Source organism: Natrix helvetica (assembly GCF_964273705.1).
Source record: "Natrix helvetica genome assembly, chromosome: 1".
In the NCBI taxonomy this organism is placed as follows: domain Eukaryota; kingdom Metazoa; phylum Chordata; class Lepidosauria; order Squamata; family Natricidae; genus Natrix; species Natrix helvetica.
In genome coordinates this window covers 101,213,827-101,233,899 of record NC_138548.1, presented here as the reverse complement: position 1 = coordinate 101,233,899, position 20,073 = coordinate 101,213,827, and the positions used below count along the sequence as shown (strand labels likewise).

At 41.7% G+C, this 20,073-nt stretch overlaps 1 protein-coding gene across 1 annotated transcript; it reads left to right on the top strand.

The window, feature by feature from the left end:
- Positions 1 to 6,352: 6,352 nt before the first annotated feature.
- Positions 6,353 to 19,308, top strand: LOC309383875 (alpha-1,3-mannosyl-glycoprotein 4-beta-N-acetylglucosaminyltransferase C-like). The gene is made up of 4 exons (XM_081936855.1): positions 6,353 to 6,667; positions 11,727 to 11,897; positions 16,144 to 16,288; positions 18,029 to 19,308. Exons 2-4 carry the CDS (start codon positions 11,748 to 11,750, stop codon positions 19,165 to 19,167), a joined length of 1,434 nt encoding a protein of 477 aa, XP_081792981.1. The 5' UTR covers positions 6,353 to 6,667; positions 11,727 to 11,747; the 3' UTR covers positions 19,168 to 19,308.
- Positions 19,309 to 20,073: the final 765 nt, after the last annotated feature.

Here is a 20,073-nt window from a genome sequence, read left to right as displayed (position 1 = left end):
GGCAGACCAATAGGCTGAGTGAGACATCTGTTGCAAACAGCTGGTTTTAGTGTCCTTAAAGGGCAGCAAATAATTATTAGCTATTTACACAAGTGAGTAGTCTGAGATGCAAAAGACCATGATTAATATCATTGCTAGTTGAGAAACATTATGGATTGCATTAGAATTGCATCTGTATAATGAAGTGCCGGCTCACTGTGATTCAGCATACAGTAATTGTCTCCATATGTATTATTAAAGCTGTTAGGATAGATAGAGCATCAAGGCTGAGCAATGAGCCGCTAATGCCTTGAATGAATGACTTGCCATGCAAATGGAGCCACCTAGTGGCTTGTCAAGGTAACCCAACTTCAATTACTGCTAATTTCCAGGTCTTTGGGAAGATGCAAAATTACTTGTGTAAACTGGAACATGAGACTCTCTGAAATCAGGAAATGGAGCTGGAATTACCTGAAACAAGAAGTGTGTTCCCAAATGAGCTGTTTGAACTAATTCTCAAGAACTATTCAGTTTAAAAAAATTTTTACAATAAAGGGAAAGTTGGCATTAGAGGACAATGTGCCTCATTATGCTATTAACGAATTCCTGGGAAAGCATTTGTTGGCTTTGCCACAGACTGGCAATTTCTGCCAGAACTCAAGATGATCAGAAGTTTTTGAAAAACAAACATACAACCACTCCAGATTTTTAAACCTGTGTCCTGTTATCAATTGCATTTGCCAATAACTGCATAAATTCTTACCTGCAAAATAAATACATATTAAAATACATATTTAAAGATCTATATCAGAGCTGTAAATGCCCAGCTCGCAGGCTGGATGCATCACATGCTGGCCATGCCTAAGCCCTGTTAGCAAAGGGGGGGGGGGGGAAAGTCCCGATATGTCACATGATGCCGGCATGACAATGTGAGTTTGATACCCCTGTTCTAGATTGTCCTGTCGGTAGCCAAAGTTTGTATAAAGAAGCATAGCTTCCAAAATGCTTAGCTAACTTTCTGGCTATTAAAGTAGAACCAACCAGGTCTGGTCTCTATTACTTTAATCCCTTTCTCATATTGGTTTGTTTGGTGCTCATTATTTCTGTGACTAGTTAGTTCCTGTTGATGTCACCATCCTCATTCAAACCTTGTGTGAGCCCAGATTCTAAGAGTAGCCTTGCCCATCTGTTGTGGCAGCCAAAAGAAAAGAATTGAATCAAAAGAAAACTAACACTTTCGTCATCAATAAAACAATTTATTGTGGAATCAGTTTCAGGGGATGGGCATATTTGTGTATGTGTGTGTACATGTGAATGAATGGATGGTGACTGATAAGAGAGAGAGAGAGAGAGAGAGAGAGAGGGAGGGAGGGAGGGAGGGAGGGAGGGAGGGAGGGAGAGAGAGAGAGACTGACTGAGAGACAGAGAGAGAGACTGAGACTGAGACTACCATGGCTACAAATATTGTAGGGGAAGAACTTTCTTCAGTCACAAGTATATAATATAATTCTTATTTGGAAATCAAATCAAGTAGGACTATAATATATTATAAAGGTTATGTTTACATATGTCTTGGTCTATGACCATAATAAAGATTTGATTTATATTTATATAATATGCTTATTCGTGGTTAACTGTAATGCATTCGATTAGTCTAGTTTCCGGAGTTAACACATTGAGCCATACCATATTTTTCTGATTGTTTTTGCTTATCCAGTAAGAACTGGCAGGGCCAGGTTTCTCCAGATCGTATTAGCAAAGAACCCCAAAGGCTCTTCCTTCCCTGCCACTGCCATCTCCCCTTGGGAACACCACCTCTGCTCACTCCTGAACTTGTGGTTCTTCAGGACAGTGACTGAGTTGGAAAAAACATAAATGATATACAAAACTCACTAGTCTAACTATGCGGTTTGCTATTTTTTGATTCAGTGTTCCTGATGTAGAATCACGTGAATCCCACCTCTATCACTATTGTAGATTAAAAAATATATATCCTTGAAGTACTAATTCAAAGCAGCAATGTTAACCACGTTAACATTTTATGCAACAAGAAACTAATGACTGAGTTCTAAACTATTTTCCAGCTCACACACAAACACAAGCACAAAGTTAATCCTCAGGGTGCCACACTGTACATTCTTTGCTATTACAACAACAACAACAACAACAACAACAACAACAACAAAGGATGGTTATCATTAGGAGGTTGCTCATAAAAACTTCATTATCTGTGAGAACCCTTTTTATTAAAAAAATAATAATCTTAGTATTAAAAGTACATGAAGTCCAAAGTCCACAACTGGATAATTTAAAAAAAGAAATCCACAGGTTTAATCCTTTGTTGTCCTCAGACTCAGGTCAAAAATGCAAGCGATGGGGAAGAAGCAGTTGAATCCAAAATTTTGGCTGATGTTACAGTTCTGAATTTTTCTCCCTAGGCTCATTACGCAGATGGTTGAGGGCAAACTGAACCAATTAGTCAGTTAGTGTGTATTAGAGATAATTACACATAGCTTCCTAAAACAGATAAGCAACAACACACAAATAACGTTTCTGGAAACATAACAGCCTGGAAATAACTCAACGCTTACTTTGGGTAAACATGTAAACTGAGTTTGCAAAACGTGGTAGGACGTGTTTATTGATCTGAGATTTCTTCAATAAAGACATGGATTCCTCATAATCATCTATCATCATTTATGGATGGATGGATTCCAGATCACAATGGTTAGAACACACACACACACACACACACACACACACACAAATATAGTTGCTGTATTTTGACTTAACACGCTGGGTGATCTCCACCACATGTCCCAGGCTAGTTAGTCATAACATTTATATGAATAAAATTGGAAGTTAAGCAATCTAGCAAAGGAAAAGTCAACCGAACCCAAAAAACACAAGAATATCTAGCGGCGAAAAATAGTTAAGCCCTCAAAATGCATTATGTGTCTTCAGATGATGACAACTCATGTTTTTCTCGTGGTTACATTGAAGACACATTGCATTCAAGTTACGGGGGGGGGGGACATTGTAAAAGAAAAGGAAGCAAGGAATAGGCACAAAGCTAAAAGGAAGAATGTTATTCATGCATGTGGGGGAGAAAATAGCTTCTACTGCAGATGGGATGAAATAGAAATGCCAGAAAACCTGGTGCTGGATGTTGTTTACAACCACAAAATTGCTGAGTGGCATCAGTTCTATTGTTTGCATGTTACCCCTTGTTCCCAAGGCAATGGGACAAGCTGTGGAAGCTACAGCAGGGGTCCTTATGAAACATTAAACCAATGGTCTGCATCTGCTGAAACCCTTGAAAACCACAGACGGTGAGGCCAAATTTCAGGCTGCAAACTCAACAGGAACCATGTGGCAAACCTGCGCATTCAACAGTGAAGCTTGGCTTATTAACGACATTGGCCGCTAGCGTGTGGAGGGTCTTCAGTTGGAACCCAAGGAACAGATTCCAACTAAATGAAAACCCAGTCATATCAACTCCTACTTAGTTTAGAAAGAAAAAAGAACTTCTATAAGTGGAAGAGTGTTTTTGTGGTGTGGTATTTAAAAGAATAGTCTGATGACTTCTTCATACAAATTACTTTTGATGTTGAAAGTCATAAATCTACTTCAATGCAACAATAAAATTAACATGTTCCAGGGAAGTGGGCCTTATGACAGCCCTGTGGGGTAGAAGAATGTAGCTTCTGGAAGATAGAAAGCTGTTGACACAAAAGACTAAGTTTTTTAAAATTACTATTTAAGCCTGTTTTCTTATTTTAAATGCCTCTTTAGAGCTATTTTCCAAAGCATCAGAAGGCAAGGCAAGAAACAATAGATGGAAACTAATCAAGGAAAGAAGCAACCTAGAATTAAGGAAAAATTTCCTAATAGTGGGAACAATTAACCAGTGGACCAACTTGCCTTCAGAATTTGTGGGTGCTCCATCCCTGGAGGTTTTGAAGAAGAAACTGAAATGATATAAGGCCATGATGGCGAACCTATGGCATGTGTGCTACAGGTGGCACATGGAGCCATATTTTCTGGCAGGGCAGCCCTCAGCTCCATGATTTTTGGCCTTCCGGAGGGCGGAGGAGGCCATTTTCACCCTCCCCAGGCTTCAGGCAAGCCTTAGAAGTCAAGAGAGGGTGAAAAACAGGCCCAACGGAAGTTCATTTCTGAACTCCCGGTTGAGCCATTGGGCTGTGTTTTGCAGCCCTCCACAGACTCCGGAAGCTTTCCTAAAGCCTGGGGAGGGCGGAAAATGGCTCAACGAGAAAACTAGAAGTTCATTCCCACATTGGGGGGGGGGGGTCGTGCGTGCATTCACAGGTGGGTGGGCATGCATACGCAATAGCACACACACAATTTTGGCACACCTTTAGAAAAAGATTAACCATCACTGGGATAAGGTCTCCTGATTGAGCAAGAGGCTGGGCTAGAAGACTTCCAACTCTTTCTATCATCCTGTTATTGCATATATAAAATCTGCTTGGTTCCATAATGCTTCACCGCTGTAGCTTGTCCTCTTTTAGCCATTGCCGTGTTTAACAACTGCTTGCAGTTGTGATGGTGTGAAAAAGTAACTTTGTGACCAATCCTTGCATTCATTGTCTTTTGCAGGTCTGAAAGCAAAGCAAAGCTGAAATAAGATCATAAGCACATAGTTTCACTTAGCAACCACTTCACTTAATGACCAAGTTATGGTCACTAAATGACAATTACCTGTACTTCGACATGCAGTGCCTAAGAAATTAATCAACATAGCTGAATTACATTGATGTAAAGTTGCAAGTGTTAAGGAAGAATGAAACTGGGTGAGAAAGGAGGAGATGCAACATATTTTAAGGGCGACTATTTTTTCGGACATCTATCAAAGGTATGTAACTCTATACAAAGGCTTGATCACTCACTGCCTTATTAAAGGCTTTTTAAAAAACTTTGCCTGAAATATTTTTGGTACTTATTGTTGGCATGTGGTGATGATAAAAAAAAAAAAAACACTTTGCAAAAGTATTGGGTGTTTCTCAAATTTAGGGACTAGTTGCAGACTTGAGTGTCTGAGTTTCATGGGCAACACACTCAGTTTCCAGAAGATGCAGCTGCTTTAACTCTTCAAGGAGATTGTCCCAAAGGTGCTTTTTCAAGAGGCCTTTGGGGTTTCTGTTTTTTTCTTTGAAGACATTTCGCTTCTCATCCAAGGAGCTGCTTGGAGAAGCAAAACGCCTTCAAAGAAAAAACAGAAACTCCAGGGGCCTCTTGCAAAAGCACCTTTGGGACAACCATGACCCGGATGTCTGAGAATCTCCACAGACACTCCAAGGAGGTTGGGCTTTGCTCGTGCCAGGTTCTGTGAAGCAGTTATGTCCAATGACTGTTATTCCTAGCCATATGTTTTGCTTGCTTTCAGGGTCTGCTTGTTTTGCACAACCCTCACTGCAATTCTTATGGTGAAGAGATTAATGCGTGATGCAACAAGGAATTTAATTTTTCAGCCAGCTTGTCAAAGAAGCTGATGCTGATTTAGACTTGCCCAAAGTTACCCAGATGCATTCTCTCCCTCCCTCCCTCTCTCTCTTTCTCTCTCGTCAAATGGCTCACCCTATTCTTTTTTCCTAAGTTGATATAAGGCTGGCTTGTGCACTTTGGAGCCAAAAACCCAGCTACAGGCATCCCAACATTATAACTGGGATTATTAATATGATATCCTTTCTATAGTTCTTTTCCTTTTACCTTTACCTTTTATTTCGATTTTTATACCGCCCCCTCTCCCCAAAGGGACTCGGGGCGGTGTACAGTCAAATGAAATAGATAAAATAGACTACAAACATGGAAACATAAAAACATAGAAGAGGGGGCAATACAACACTGTACAGGTAAAGCAGATAAAAACAGTATATAAACAATCCTAAAAAATACCCAATTAAAATTACCCAGTTAAAATATATCTGCCAAGAGGTATAATGAGGTTATGAATGGTCCAGGCCGGCTAAACGGAACAGGTGAGTCTTCAGTTTTCGTCGAAAGGAGAGAAAGTCGGTGGTGGTTCTGATATCGGTTCTGATTTTCCCTCCAAGACAGTGTGCGTAGACTAAATGATCCCCTGGGTCCAAATATTACTTTGTCAAGAATCTTAAAAGTTGTTGAATGAAGATTTTCAGTCATCTTGGTCATGGCTAGATGTCCCCAAAACCACCATTAGGACTTAAAAGTTGTACTTGGTCTCAGGAGGACATTAAGGTCTGCAGCTGAGCATGATGTGAATCCATTTAGTAACAATAGGGATTGAGTAATTTTGACTCATCAACCTGTCACTTAAACAATTGTTTGTTGTGATCTGCATAAGCCAATCAAAATTGTAGGTATACATGTGATTTTACTACTAAGGTCTAGCCTCACTCTACATTGTCTACAAACATGCATGGTGTGCTCTCGGAGTAAATAGATGGTCATAATCCCCTTTGGCAATAAACTTGGAATGAAGAGCAGCTTGGAATGAAGAAGCAGGGGGAGGTCTATGTAAAAACAGCAGCAAAAGAAGAACCCAAGGGAAGGTTCTTGTCCTGTTGATTGGCAGATAAATTCTATGGCAGTTGGTGGCTTCTGCAGTGCAATGACTGTTGAGCTCTGATGAAAATCGTTGCTGATTCAAACTCTGCATATAGAATAATCATTGGGTAATTACTAGGTGAGTTGAGCCATTTGGGTTTTCTTGAGGTTGGGGGGGGGGATAAGGCAAAAAAGACAGTGGTTAAAAAAAGCCCACTTCCCAAAGGTAGCAGAGCTGATCTTTGTAGCTTCCAATTCTCTCTGCCAGTAAGAGGAACAATCTTGCATTTTTGTATTGCATCTTTCTCCTCCCCACCTCTCTCTCTCTCACACACATATCTCTATCTGCCTATCATATATCTATCAACTGTCTATCTCTGTCTATCATGTATCTGTCTATCATCTCTCATCTATATATCTGTCTGTTTTATTTATATCTATTCTCTCTCTCTCTCTCTCTCTCTCTCTCTCTCTCTCTCTCTCTCTCTCATTATCATCATCTATAAGTATTTCTTGTCTGTCTATCTATCTATCTATCTATCTATCTATCTATCTATCTATCTATCTATCTATCTATCCTCTAACTATCTATCATTGATCATCAGGCACCTTGGCGAAGGTTGTTGAGAATGTGGTGGCGCAGCAGTTTCCACGACACCTGGACGAATCCGACTATCTAGACCCACGCCAGTCCGGCTTCCGACCCGGGCACAGCACTGAGACAGCCTTGGTCGCGTTGGTTGATGATCTCTGGAGGGCCAGAGATAGGGGTTGTTCCTCTATCCTGGTCCTATTAGACCTCTCGGCGGCTTTTGATACCATCGACCATGGTATCCTATTGCGCCGGTTGGAGGGGATGGGAGTCGGAGGCACCGTTCTGCGGTGGTTCGGCTCCTACCTCTCCGACCGGAAGCAATGTGTGTTGACAGGGGGGCAGAGGTCGTCCCTGAGGCCACTCACTTGTGGGGTGCCGCAGGGGTCGGTCCTCTCGCCTCTCCTGTTCAACGCATATGTGAAGCCACTGGGTGAGATCATCCGTGGCTTTGGGGTTGAGTACCACCTGTACGCTGATGACACTCAGCTGTACATTTCAACCCCAAACCACCCCAACGAGGCTGTCGAAGTGATGTCCCGGTGTTTGGAAGCCGTCGGGGTCTGGATGGGGGACAACAGACTCAAACTCAACCCCTCCAAGACCGAGTGGCTATGGGTACCGGCACCTCGGTTCAGCCAGCTGACACCATCACTGGCCATAGGGGGCGAACAACTGTCCCCTGTGGAGCGGGCGCGCAATTTGGGCGTCCTCCTTGATGCCCAGCTGTCACTGGAGGACCATGTGGCAGCCGTGGCAAGGGGGGCGTTCCACCAGGTTCGCCTGGTGTGCCAATTGCGCCCCCTACTGGACCGGAGTGCCCTGCGCACGGTCACTCATGCGCTGGTGACATCTCGCCTGGACTACTGCAATGCCCTCTACATGGGGCTTCCCTTGGGACGCATCCGGAGACTGCAGCTAGTTCAGAACGCAGCCGCGCGGGTTATCATGGGGAGTACACGTTACTCCCACGTAACACCGCTCCTGCGCGAGCTGCACTGGCTACCTGTGGCCTTTCGGGTGCATTTCAAGGTATTGATCACTATCTTTAAAGCGCTCCATGGCATAGGACCTAGATATCTGCAGGATCGCATCCTACCACACACGTCCCTGCGACCTTTTCGCTCACACAGGGAGGGACTCCTCCTGGTGCCGTCCGCTAGGCAGTGTCAGCGGGCGACACCTAGGAGTAGGTCCTTCTCTGTGATGGGCCCAACCCTCTGGAATGACCTCCCCCCCGACATTCGAACCACCACCGACCTCCGTTCCTTCCGTCAAAAGTTAAAGACTCACCTATTTCAATCAGCTGGCCTGGCACTTTCTTAGTTTTACCTCCCGGGGATTTATTTTAATTGGGTTTGGGTTTTTAATTGGGGATGTTTTTAGGGTTTTAGAATATATTTATTTCTTGTACAGCCTATCTCCTCCATCCAAATGCATTTAATTGTTTTATGATTGTATTTTTATCTGCATTGACTGTACACCGCCCCGAGTCCCTTTTTGGGAGAGGGGGCGGTCTAGAAATCCAAGAAATAATAATAATAATAATAATAATAATAATAATAATAATAATAATAATAATAATAATAATAATAATAATAATAATAATAATAATAATAAATTTATTATCCATCATCTATCTTATAGATGATGGTTTGATCCATATACTTATTTCCCATCTTGCTGCTTTTGTATTTCCCATACCAAGTGAAAGAAGAAGGGCCCTTCTCAATAGAGCAGAAATAAGCAGCAAATATAGAAATGTTCAAGTTAGAAGATAGTCTGGGTCAGTCTCTAATAAAGAGACTTTCTTAGATAAAAAAAGGACTTCTGACTAGCAATTGACCAGCATTGAACCATTGCTTTTGAATGGGAGAAGCAAGATGTACATGTAACTATACCATTCACCCAACTGCTCAATAGTCACCCGAATCGTAGTAAGATAGTGTTGAGGAATCCCAAACACAGAGATGTGTAATACTTTTGCATCATATTATCATTATCTTGATGAGACAAACTTTGTGGCTGCTTTAGCACACTTCAATCTTGTATTAGACGTAAGGTAGGTCCAATCTGTCAATATGGAGTTTATGAAAGTTTCACTGTCGTAGACAAGTCACTAAGCAAGTTATGTTTGGTTGCCAAGTTGACTCTACAATGGATGGAAAGGAATCCTATGCTATTATTTACTTTTAGTGACATACAGATCCAGAGGGTTTCCTTGTATCTTCATTGACCAGAGGATCTGCCATGATCCTGCTAAATGTTCTCAGCAAACTGTTTAGTCCAACATGCTTTTATCCAAACTGTAGAATATTTCATCTTTTTAAAAACTTAAGCATAATGAAATGTGAAATATTTTGCAGGAGAAGCAAAATGTAGCTGAACTTTGATGAAAGCCCATATTCTTCAGTGTTGATGGCAGCAGGAAAAAAACCATTTCTAGCCTTTCTTGAATCTGCAAAGCATCGATGAACAGACCTCTTTCAGGTCATTAACCTAAGCAATAAGTCAGGAACTGAAACTTTTGGCCCCAGGTTTGCATGTACAGTATAGACGAGATAAAAGTTTTGTACGTCTTCTAACTTACATACTACAGTTTTGGCAGAATTAGAGATGGATAAACCATGCCATCATCTAACCTCGTTCTTATGGATAATTTTGAGCTTATGTGACTGAGGATGTTGACAATCTTCTAGAAAACTGTGGTTTACATATGTGCTCCTCCTCTTCCAACTAATGATACTCTCTGGGACAAGTACTGCCCCAAAGTGGTCATTTTTTAAAATAGAGAAATAAGCTTTGGTGGTCCTGAAAGAGGCAAGGCTGAAACCAAGACAAAAAAAAAACCCCTAGTCTTGATTGCTAGTCTTTGGCCAATTATTGTATTCAATTTTACCCCTCTCATTTCTGAGTACTCATTCATTTCAGCCTGTATTTGGGGTTTAGTTTAGGATAGTATCCACAATCTTGGAGATTGAGAAATTCACTGAGAATGGGCTCTAGCATGAGTCTGAAAGCTTGGAAGAACAAACACCTGGTGCCGGTGACCGACTCAGATTGGATCCTGCAGAATCCAGAATCCTGGTGATTCTGGGAGATGACTTTTAACATTTCCAATTGTGACCCTGCTCCTTTTGGAATGGACATGAATGGCTAGAACAATGTTTCTCAACCTTGGCAACTTTAAGAATTCTTAAAGTTGCCAGGGTTGAGAATCATCACAGGTTAGAAAGAGATGGCTAGGGATTTTAATTCTTGGTTTCCAAGATGCCATCTTATTCCCATACTTTCAATATCTACTTGAAACAGCTCTGACAAATTGTCCAGTGGTATATAAGCTGAGGTATCATCAAATGCCAATCATCCCATCGTTTAATCTAAGAAAGTAAATGAAATCCTCTGGGCAGAACTGGCATGCAGTAGAATAAATAGAGATCTCTGGGCTCCATGGCAAACCACCAATTATAATTTGGGAGCTTAAAACATACTAACACAGCACCCCAAAAGCAATCTAAAATTATTATCTAAAACCACTGTCCACAGTTAAGATCTTTGGGGAGGGGAGGATCTGTAGGAAGCAATTTGGATTAATTAAAAAAAATATTTAGCAGAAGTTGTATTTTCATGTTCCCTTTGTTTTAAATAGCAATTGCATTATTGTATGCTTTGTAATCTTGAAGTTGTTAGGTTAGAGGACAATGTACAAAACAAGTGGATTTTTAAAAAAAAATCCATTTCAAAATAAAGAAGCAAACAAGTATGCATGCATGCAACTAATGCCATTAAGATTTAACTTTTGCAAAATGAAAAAGGAGCACAGTGGCTTTTCCATTAACAGGAGACACTTGGTTTTTATTTATTCTGGTTTATCCTCAGCAAGCCAAATTCATGATCTTGTATATAGGTCTGATGTTGATTTATAGACTTGCTATTTCTTATCCATGTGAGCAACTCTTGGCCTTTTTTTTTTAACCAGCTTTCTCTGAGCTAACACACTCCTAATAGATTATACTATGGAATCTTGGTGCTCCCTGAACATGTCTGTTTCTTTGCAAATGTTTTATTACCCAACTAGGTAACGCCATCTGTCTGAGTAAGTGAGGTTTGCTTGCTGTTTATATACAGCAGCTTGCCCTTCTGGTGTTGGTGGGGCGGTGATATTCATCTTGGCAGATACTTGATTAAGGTATTGTTTTCTGCTTGATTGTTTGCCTAGCGTTAATCCTTGCTTATCTGGGTTTTGGCTGCTGGAGAGAATGTGCTCTGGTCTTTTGTTTTCTCCTTAGCTTTTTAATTGTCTCTTTTGAATGGTATGTAAATATTATATTATAAAAGCAATCACCCTCTTTTGGCAGCATTAAGGTGGGCAATTGGGGGTAGTAACCATTAGCTCACTTCTCGAGAAAAGCAGATATGCGTGATCAGCTCTTGAGGGTATAAATGAACATCTTGCTAACATTTTTTTTTTAAAAAATGGTTGCTTTCAAGAGTTCTTCAGTAACAGCTATTAACATTTATATAAAAATATAAAAATTTCAGCTCAAATGTACCTGTGGCTTTATTGCTGTAGAAGATCCTTAAGGCTTGTTGTTTGCATTTAAAGGGTCTTGGAATAAAAACTACAATGAAATCTAAGAATGGGCGGAAGTCCTTAACCTCCACTTGTGGAAACATAATCAGGCTGTGGTTTCTCTTAGGACTCTTTATATTATTAGCTATGCTCTGGAAGCAAGGCAAAAAGAGTTGCAAATGCTCCCAAATGACAGCATCCATGGTAAGTTTTTTTTAAAAAAAGAGTTCTGAAATAGTGTTGCTCTTTATTTTGTTCATTTTAAATGTTTTGTATTCTTACTATAGCAACTAAAAATGAAATAGTATAGTCTCATTTTGGGTGGTGCGATGGCTCAAGATACGACTTGTCAGGGCTGTTGGCCGCAGTTTGAGACCAAGCAACCTAGCAATTTGAAAGCTTGCAAATGCTAGTAGATAAATAGGTATCACTTCCAAGGGAAAGGTTACTGCAGGGGCGTGCGGTCATTGGAGGCAGGGGAGGCAGAGCCTCACCTCTCATCATGAAATAATAATATATAATAATAATATCCACAAGGGAGTTTCACATATATAAGAGGAAGAGGAGGGAGGAGGAGGAGTGCGCACGGGGCAGTGCCAGCTGGGCAACCGTGGGAGGCAGGAGGGTTCTCGGAAGCGCCAATAACCTTCCTGCCTCCGCTGTACTTTGCGCGCTCCTCGCAACTGCAATAGACGTCCAGAAGTGGCAGGGGCTTGATGACGTCGCCGCAGCTGCCATGTGCGGACGGACGGAGGTAGCGAGAGTGGCACCGAGGCAGTCCGGCGGACGAGCGACCGAGGATCAGGCTGCCTGATCCTCCATCGCTCGCTTGCTCGCTCTTTCATCCGCCCAGACCCCTTGGCGCCACTCTGGTTACCTCCGTCCGGCCGCGCCCAACAGCGACGTCGGCGACGTCATCAAGACGAAGTGGCTTGGAGGCAAAGTGCTTTTCAGTGCTTTTCTGTGTGTCTGGCGTTTAGGTAGATAGCCGGATGTCCTAAACACCAGACGCACAGAAAAGCAGCTGCTGTTGGGGATCGGGGAACACGGCGAAGCGCGCTCAGGAAGGCGGGGAATGGGATCACGTGTGCTTGAGGCTGAGGCAGCCTCAGGCTCCAGCACACGTGGTCCCATTCCCCGCCTTCCTGATGACGTCACTAACCTCACCAGCCGTAAACCTCACCGCATGTCACTGGGTTACTGCATTCCATATTTTAATGCCGGCCACATGATGCAGCCAGCATAGAGAATTGCCTTGACTGAGAATTGGAGGGGAAACAGCCCCTTTGAGTTAGTCATGAAACTTTGAAGCCTTTAATATTTTCTTAAGAAGTTTGTATTTTGTTTTGCTTGATTTGTATTCTTCGGAGTGCCTGACTTTTCAGTATGTGTGTGTAAGTGTGTGTGGGGGTGTAGTATACATGACACATATGTAACATTGTAGTATAATTAGAGTAGCATTGGAATTAATCATGCTTTTTTCCTTCCCATCAATGGTGTCCGATTCTCAGAGGCTGCCTAAACAAGTCCCTGAGGTTTTCTTGGCAAGGTTCTCAGAAGTGGATCATTGTGTCCTTCCTGGGCCTGAGAGAAAATGACTGGCTCAAGTTCATCCAATTGGCTTTGTGCCAAAGGCAGGACTAGAATTCATGGTCTCCAGGTTTCAAGCCCCATATTGTAACCACTACACCAAAGTGGATCTCATGTATTAAATATGTATTATTCTTATAAAGTATTTCAATGTAAAATGTAGGTTTAGTGCAACTCTGCAGAATGTCTGTGGTTTGACAGTTGATGCATAGACTCATGCATAGACTATAATCAGGAGTGGGATTCACCCGGTTTGGACAGGTTCAGGTGAACCGGATGCTAATTTTACATCTGGTTCACCGAACTGGTAGTTGCAAGGACTGGCTGCCCCCCCTCCCAGGAATCTCCACGTGGCCCATTTTGGATGCCAGGTAAGTGCAGGACCTGCATGGAGGTTCCCTGAGGGTGAAAAATGGGCCTCCCAGAAGTTACAGAAGTCTGGAAATGGGCCCATTTTTGGCCTCCGGGTGGTCTCCAGAGCCCGGGGGAAGCCATTTTTGCCCTCCTGGAGGCTGGAAGAAATCCTCCGGAGTCTGGGGATGGCAAAAATACACACACACACACACACACACACACACACACACACACACACACACTGTAGTGGAAGAGGCTGAGTACGCTACACCCATCATGGCCTCGCCCACCCAATAACCGGGTAGAGAACCAGTTGCTAAAATTTTTGAATCCTACCCCTGACTATAATCAACAACACTAGGCAAACATTTGCATAGATGGAAACTTTCAACTAAATGAAAGTTTAGAATATAGAAATTGAGAGACAAAGAAGTTCCTGCAGACTTTACACTGATAGTCATTTCTGACTCTAGGGGCAATACTCATCTCCATTTCAAGGCCACTGACACAGCGCTATCGAAATGTATTTCCAGTCATGTGGCCAGCATGACATCACAGAATGCTGTTACCTTCCCACTGAAGTGGTACCTCTTTATCTACTCACATTTGCTGGATTTTTAACTTCTAGGTTGGCAGGAGCGGGGGCATGGATGGGAGCTCATCCCATTGCAGGTCTCAAACCTGGGCTTTCCAGGCGACAAGCCCAGCATCTTAACCACTGAGTCACCACCCTTCCCAGAATAGAAATTGGGCTGACAATATTTCCAAGGCAAGAAAATATTCATCATGAGAAACTCTTCAGGAGATGACAGGAGAACCTCTACTGAAAAAATCTCCATGGGAGACAGGATAACCGGTTTGGACTGGTTTGCCCAAACCAGTAGCGGTAAAAGAGCTATGCAGTAGAAGACACTCCTTGGCCAGCTCATAACTTTAAAAGGTCAAGAACACCATATTCCACCCCTGAGACTTTCTCTGACGAGAAATCTTTTCTGCTGTGAAATCATGTCAGAAGGGGTTTTTCTTTCATCAAATTAAATGGAAACCTGAAGAAAAAATACAGGATAATTTTTCTCCCTAGTGCTAGTATTGAGAAGCTATCACTAGAGTATATATAGTTCAGCTTTCCTTGAGTTCCCAAACCATAAAAATACAAATGTCATATCACAACCCCATCTTGGAAATCACCCTCATTATCTAAGTTGTAGGAGGGGTTTCCCCCCCATTTTTTACTGAATTTATACAGTGTCGTAGTTTTCAGTTATATTGACCACGAGGAGGCACGGTGCCACCACTTTGGTAGGACTTCTCAGCTGAGGATATACAGATGTTGTTCTACCTCTTTTAGAAAGACCTTTGACCTTGATTGTATTGACTCTTAAAAGTGTCAATAAGGATTCCCATCCATTTGCTGGAAAGGTTACAAATCTACAATAATCAGACTTGCATCTGTAAACCATAAAGCCCAAGCAAATTTGATCCAATGGTTAAGTACTGGACTAGGAGTACAGAGATATGAGTGCTTCATTCAAAGCCAAATGAATGACTTTGGGCTAATCTTTGTCTTTTAACCTTAAGGGGAAGACAATGGGAAACCAAAAATGGTTCCAAGAAGCCACACAGCTAGGAATCAAGTTTCATTTGAAAATACACAGAGCTAACACACAAGCCCACTGCCTTCAGTGGATTGTCTTGAGTGTGGTTTGGAAGCTTCAGAAGCATTCTCCCGATTTCTAAATTTTGTAGATGTTTATTGATTTCAAAAAACGTTTCCTGTTTTAAGATGAAACAATATCCTAGAATAAAGTAGTAGCAAACTGTGTTTATATCATGCCAGGAAAGCTATATGGTTGTGTCTCTGTAAGTCAATGGGGGTTGAGTTTGTCTTGAAGGTGACTTTTTAAAGATATGTTAGCAATCAAAGACAGGAATAAGACTGAAATGAGAAATAAAAAGGAAATAAGAGTAATAAAACTAGGAAACAAAATGTATAAAATGGAAATCAAAGATAATAATGAAATAAGGGGAGCATAATAATGAATTAGTAGTAAGAAATGAAATAGGAAAATAATAATTGCAATTATAAATCAGTAAAGGAGAAACCAAACTAGGCCCTTGCTTACTTTCCTGTTCTGGCTCATCAACGTTTGATAGGAGACGTTGCCAACCTCTGAAAAAAGTCAAATAAAGACCTCTATCAGTGGTTCTTAACCTTTTCTTTACCATGGATCCCCCTTAAGTACCTTTTGTGGCCAAGGACCATGGCCACGGATCCCCAACTCAAATCTTAACTCAAGATTTAAATCATAACTTTTCTTCAAGCCTTCACGGACCCCCTGAGATGACAAAGTGACCCCCCCCAGGAGTCCACGGACTGCAGGTTGAGAATGACTGACCTCTGCTATTCCAGAATACAGAGAATGACTTAAAGGTGGTGATAACACTCAGGCAACTACAAATAGAGCTAATGGATGCCAGTATTCAAATATGCTTTTTTACATTTAAGGCTACAGGAAGAAAGAAGATTATAATCCCAGAGCATCCTTTTTGGAAGAAACCAGAGAATCTAAACATTAGTGTACTGGAAAGCTCTTGGGGTCCTTTACCCATTAAATACCAATATCTTGTTGGATCACCTTCCTCTAAAATGAGTAAGTATAGGCTCTTTTTCTATAACACGGTTATTAAATTTATCATTCTTTTCATGTATGCATTTCTGGAATGGTGGTTTGCCCAAACATTTTTATTTATTTTATTAGATTTGTATCACATCTCAGTGTCCTGAGACTCCTACAAATGTACAAAATCTAAATAGTCCAAATAGCAATAGCACTTAGACTTATATACCACTTCACAGTGCTTTACAGCCCACTCTAAACAGTTTTACAGAGTTGGCATATTGCCCCCAACTATCTGGTCCTCATTTTACCGACCTCGGAAGGATGGAAGGCTGAGTCAACCTTGAGCCTGGTGAGATTCGATCTGCCAAAATTGCTGGCAGCCGGTGATCAGCATAAGTAGTAACCTGCAATACTACACTCTAGCCACTGCGCCACCATGGCAAATAACTCCAAACAGTTGATGGGCTATATTGTATAGTTTGATCTAAGCACCATACTGGCTAAATCAACAACTTAATTTATCACATATAAGGCCTGCCACAAATATCCCTGTTCCTCTGATTGGTTTATGATCAGCCATGTTGCTGTCTACATGTGGAAACATGCATTCTATGAATTCCTAAATCCATGAAAGCTTATGACAAAGAGTGGCCAAAAGACTTACTATGCTCAAAGAATCTCTGGCAAGGACCTCTCTGTCACTTTAGAACAGTATTTCTTAGTCTTCGCAACTTTAAGATGCATGGACTTAGACTCCTGGCTGGGAATTCTGGGAGTTGAAGTCTATGCATCTTAAAAGTGTTAAGGTTGAGAAACAGTGCTTGATATATCAGGTATAACCCTAGAATAGACTTACAGCATATACCACTTCACAGTGCTTTGCAGCCCTCTCTAAGCAGTTTACAAAGTCAGCATATTGCAACAATCTGGGTCCTCATTTTACCAACCTTGGAGGAATGGAAGGCTGAGTAAATCTTGAGCCAGTGATAATTGAACCCCTTGCAGTCGGCAGAATTAACCTGCAGTATTGCATTCTAACCACTGTGCCACCATGGTGTCATGGTGCCTTCAGAGCTCAGTTCCAGAGCCCCTGGAGGAGAAGTTGGAATTGGGACCATCTGACAAGGTTTGTCCGTAGGGCCGTTTTTCACGCTCCGGAGGGTGAGCTAAGTGACTTCCGGTTTGCCTGTAGGGCTGTTTTGTGCCCTCCAGAGCCTTCGGGTGGCTTCTATGAAGCCTCCGGAGCGCGAAAAATGGCCCAACATGCAAACCGGAAGTCCATTCCCGATGAAAATGGCCAAAAAAGAAGGCCGAGGTCAGTTGACCAGCATGTGCATGCGCGCTGGAGCTGACAGTGTAATATCTGCCCTAACAAATGGCTCCACGTGCCACCTGTGGCACCCGTGCCATAGGTTCACCATCACGGTGATAGATGATAGATGAATAGCTAGCTAGCTAGCTAGCTAGCTAGGCAGATAGATAGATAGATAGATGATAGATAGATAGATGATAGATAGATAGATAGATAGATAGATAGATAGATAGATAGATAGATAGATAGAGATAGATAGATAGATAGATGATAGATAGATAGATATAGAGATGATAGTCTATTCTTGTATCTCAACCACAATTTGAGATGGGAATCTATTACTATACTAAAAAATAACCTACCTAACAGAGCTTCCCAAAGAATCCATAAGAAGTGCTTGTCACAAAGGATATGTTTTATCATTGCTACAGATGCTTGTTTTATCTCTTTTTTTCCAGAGTTCATGAGTATTGGAATCTCATCGATCTACAAAGAGAAGGAATACCATTTATTGGCGACAGTTGAGTCCATTTTCAATCACTGCTCTCCAGAAGAACTGAAGAAGATCCTCCTAGTGATATACCTTGCCAATAATGATTCTGAAATGAATGTCGAAATTGCTGAAGAAATTAAAGCAGCATTTAATGAACATATCAATGAAAAAAGGTTACTTGTTATCCAAAGCTCTACAGCAAGTTATCCTCCATTATGGAATTTGAAGGAAGGACATCGGGACAACAAGGAGGACATTGGCTACGCAGCCAAACAAAATGTGGACTATGCTTATTTAGTTAATTTCTGCGCCAATCTGTCCCACTATTATTTGATGTTAGAAGATGATATTGTTTGTGCTTACAATTTTGTATCCATCATACAAAGCTACTTACACGATGCAAAGAAACACTGGATCACAATATCATTTTCCCCGCTGGGCTCCATTGGGAAGCTGTATCATAATGCTGATCTTAATAGGTTAGCCCGATTCCTCTTGATATTCTACCATGACATGCCTGTAGACCACCTTCTTCAATTGTTCCATAAGTCAAGGGCTCAAGAACTTACCATAACCTTCCGGCCTTCCCTTTTCCAACACGTAGGGAGGGTTTCTTCATTTCACAATTTCGAAAGTGAGATCACTGATCCCGAGTTTGAAGAAGATTCGGGAGACTCGGGAGATTTCCTTAGTGCTTCCTGTTTCACAAATATTCCCATTGTTTTAAATTATCCACCGGAAAATGTGTGCCCTCCTGGGAAAGGTGTCTTTTGGGGCAAGGAGGTGGAAGCAAATAGCTTTTTCACCATTGTTTTTGGGAATCCAATTATTATCCAGAAGATTCGGATCTACACAGGTTCAGCTGAATATATGAAGGACATCCTCTATGATGGCCAGGTTGAAGAGGGAAGGCTCAAAGTTTATTTGGAAGAGGGGCAAACATGCATGATATTCAGAGGAATAGGAAAATTTAAGGATGGGCGTTTTGAGTTGGAAGATAAGCGAAGAAGCAATGACATAGAGTGCCTCCGAATTCAAGTCAGAACATCACAAAAGCAATGGCTGAGAATAAGGAAAATCGACATTTGGGTGAAGAAGGATTGAAATGCACTTTCTCTTGTACAAGCTAGTTGCCTTCATTGTAACCTTAAGTTTTCATTCCTGATTTCTGTAATTGAAGAGCAATTCTGTTTCTCCTTAATTAAAATAAAACATGGAAGGCAAAAAAAATTAAAATAAAGTGAAAATAAAAGCAACATTGCAACATGATCATAGTTTTTTTGCAGAGACTATGGCTCTGAATTCCCCACCCCCTACAAATATCTCATTTCTGATTACGGCAGAGCCCTTAAATATTCCTAAATGGGCCAGGCTCAGCTTTCTGATATGATACTAAGGTGCCATTGTGGCTGTGGATCTTTTCTTGAGTGTCCTAAGGTTACTTGCCTCGCCAAAGTGTTTTTTTTAATAAAATGGTCAGCTACTATACCACAAAACAAAGGGCCACCCTCAGATGTAATCTGATAGTTTCCCCTGGGTTTTGCAGAAGGGCATCTGTGGAAGAAGGGAGTGAGGATGTGTGTTTAAAATTTTAATATGGTGGATTCAGCCATGCAGTTGAAAGCAGTGGTGGGATTCAAAAAGTTTTACTACAGGTTCTGTGAGTGTGGCTTTGTGGGCATGTTGTGGCTTTGTGGGTGTGTTGTGGCTTTGTGGGCGTGGCAAGAGAAGGATACTGCAAAATCCCCGTTCCCTCCTCACCCCACCCCACTAACCTGTTTTCCAGCTCCGTTCTCCTGTTCAGGGCAACAAAAGAAGATCAGCTGGGAGGCAGCGGGGGCAGGGCCAGTCTATTTGCCGGTTCTCCGAACTACTCAAAATTTCCGCTATCAGTTCTCCAGAACCTGTCAGAACTGGCTGAACTACACCTCTGGTTGAAAGCTTTTCTTTCATATTGAAAAGGGCAATGCTTCAGTCATACAGTCCTGGCCACCATATTGACTTTTTCTA